The sequence below is a fragment of the Condylura cristata genome, unplaced genomic scaffold (assembly GCF_000260355.1).
Source record: "Condylura cristata isolate star-nosed mole 26May11 unplaced genomic scaffold, ConCri1.0 scaffold00005, whole genome shotgun sequence".
NCBI lineage: Eukaryota > Metazoa > Chordata > Mammalia > Eulipotyphla > Talpidae > Condylura > Condylura cristata.
The window spans coordinates 43,964,475-43,967,407 of NW_004567106.1; the positions used below are offsets into that span (position 1 = coordinate 43,964,475).

General features: G+C 34.2%; 1 protein-coding gene across 3 annotated transcripts in view; it reads right to left on the minus strand.

The window, feature by feature from the left end:
* SRPK2 (SRSF protein kinase 2) overlaps positions 1-2,598 on the minus strand; it is a 106,488-nt gene extending 103,890 nt beyond the window's left edge. The window contains exon 1 of one of the 3 annotated variants that reach the window (XM_012720824.1): positions 2,327-2,554. In XM_012720824.1, coding sequence (XP_012576278.1) covers positions 2,327-2,364 — 38 coding nt within the window. In that variant the 5' untranslated portion in view covers positions 2,365-2,554. Of the gene's footprint in view, positions 1-1,709; positions 1,750-2,326 lie in introns of those variants that run through there. The other 2 variants (XM_012720825.1, XM_004676917.2) reach the window with 2 other exon arrangements.
* Positions 2,599-2,933: the final 335 nt, after the last annotated feature.

Here is a 2,933-nt window from a genome sequence, read left to right on the forward strand (position 1 = left end):
AGATCTACCTGTTCTGCTTCCCACTGTCTCTGGTGAAGCCTCTCACCGCCCCTGAGCCTCTGGCCTGTACCCCAGTTCTGTATGCCCAAATAAATAAATCTTTAAAAAAAAAAATCAGTAGCTAGGAATACCTACCATACTTAAATTATAAATATCTTTAATACTAACTTAATACTTCAAATCACTTTTTAAAAAACAACCAAACACCGCTAAGTTTAAGTGACTAGTGAAAAGACTGAAGAATGTGACGGTAATGCTATATGATACAGTAAGCTGTCAAATTCCTGGATAGGATATATTGTTACCAAGCCATTAAATTTTTTTTTAAACTTCAGATTCTTGTTTTTCACGTTCTTCTAAGCGCATTATTAAAAAGACAAATGATTTGATTATTCATCACTGTCTTTTAAAAAGGCAATTTGTTTTTAATATATTTATATTAATGCAACAGATTCTACATTTGCAAAATGTTGGCTGAACCACAACTACATTTACTTCCCATTAAGTTAGCATATCATAACTATCAAATATATTTCTAGGCACCCTCCCCAAAAGAATAACAAACAAAAAGAAAGCAAGTGCTGGTAAAACTACAGTGGCTGCTTTCTAAACTTTAAAATCATGACCATATGCAGCTTCCCTTTCCATCAAATTTAACCACAGGAGGTTGGTTGGTTAATAACAACAGTAAGTGCAGCCATCAAACTAGTTTAGAATCTTTCCTTATAAGAATTTAACCAAAAACAAAAACTCACCCATTGCTAATTTCTTTCTCAATAATATTCATCCATTCTGCTCAGTTCTCAATTATCAATAGACAATTCATGTTAGTCAAAAAAAAAACTAGCATAATTACTGCTGTCACACCATTAAGAATGTTCTTGCAAATCACAAAACTGCGTTACATAGAGCACCGGTACCATTCACTATTTACACCACCACCCTCCCCTTCCCATCACCACCATTTTACTGGCAGAACATTCACAAGGCTGAAGACTGTTTTTCATCTCAGCAAACAGAATGTTTAAAACTGATGGCTAGCCACAGACCTAAAGTTAGAATCTACATAAAAGTAAACACAAATGTTCCCTAATTTTGCTATTTCAACCACTGAAGTGAACAGAAACATCTACCTTACTTGTAGAGCCCTAACTTACAGTCAGGAGCCTTTCACCTAATTATGCTAATAAATCGACTTAAAGTCATCATTTTACCATTAAAGTACATTAATGTACTTTAATTAAATCCATCTTAACCATGCTAGGTCCTTCACCTCGGGTTTTTTTTTCCATGTTTTCCCCATTTCAATTCTTAAATAACAAATTATTTTCCTAAAAAACTAAATCTATGAACAAAACACTAACCCTGAAAGCTAGCCAAGAAAAATATAAATTAATGCAGCTCAAATGCAAAATATCAGTAAGTATAAACTATTAGTTAACCAAGAGAAAGCTAAGAATCAACTACATGTCCAAGAAGGTTAATTCAAAACATTATATAGTGTACACAATTTAAATAGACATAAGTGAATACAATGTTTTCATATAAAATAAACCAACAATACCCTCATTTCCCAATGCGATATATCTTAATTTTATTTATTAAGTCAAATAATCGTTTTAAAGAAATATCTCTTTTACAAGTATAATCATTTGACTGGCAGATAAAATAATGGCTTTAAAAATACTTCTGAGTCATTTTGTCCTTACCTGCAGGCATGAACCATTACTGCATGCAGTGACTGTTCCATTTCCTAGCACAGACTTGAAGAAGCATCATATCTCTTTTTCAAAATGTGACTAATCTGTGGTTTGCAATTCCTAAGCTATTTACAAATGGCACTCCCATTCCACATAAGAAAATATTCATTACAAATGAAAGTCAAGTATTTTTAACCTGGATCGTACAAATACTGTTGGTAATTTGTGAAACAACAACCTCAAAATACATGGAGACAATCTATTAATAGTATTTCCTTAAATAAAACAAGAATTTCTGGTTTTCTTCAGCAAAGTAAATTATCTCTGAAAGCCTTCAACAGCTGTCACACATGAGCCAGCGGTTTGCTGTGTTATGGTGTGCATGCTGCAGCTGATTAGGCTTCACTATTTTTTTTTTTTTTAAATCAATTACCCTTTCCAAAAGCAGAACAGCTTGCCCAAATACACATCGTCAATACAGCACAATGACCAGCATGCAGTTTAAAACATTGTGTACCAAACTTGACAAGAAAAATACACATATCCTAAGGGATTTTGGGGGGTTTTTTGTTTGTTTTTTAGCAATGCTACACCATTAATTGTTCATGCAAGAGATGTAGCTGTACCTTTCTGAAGAGGACGACTTCTCAGAGTTAACTGACATCAGCAGCTCAATCTTCTGCTTGATTTCTGGAAAAATCAGAAAATATTCACAACCAAGATTGCCTGCCTTTGCTGTCAAGCCTTAAATCAAGAGATTTTTCTTCTCTAATCCCTTTTGTTCAAAATGAGGCCACAAGATTCGCAGCACTTCTGTTAGGACTAGGATTCAATGGTGCTATAAAGGGAAAAAGCTCCAGAGGCATCAGGCCTTGCTAAACTATGCACATGACTGTTTATGAAAGCAGGAAGTACCATTTCCCTTAAGCAGAGGGGTGCTCTCTTTTTTTAAGGTAGAGCCAACCATGGTTCTACAAGAAGATTTTAAGTGCAGCAAATTAAAACACAACCAAGAAATGCTAACATCTGGATTCAATTTTACTAGACCGTTTAAAAACCCAGCGTAATGAAGTTATGCGCCGTAATGAAGCGATCTTCAACCTCTAGGCTCTTTCTATTTCACCAGCCCTGAAAATATGGCTCAGTGAATCATTTTTTGTCACTTAAGAATGAAATATTAAACTGGAACCCCAATTTATAGACTTAAAACATTTTTGACCTTTGTTATGATTT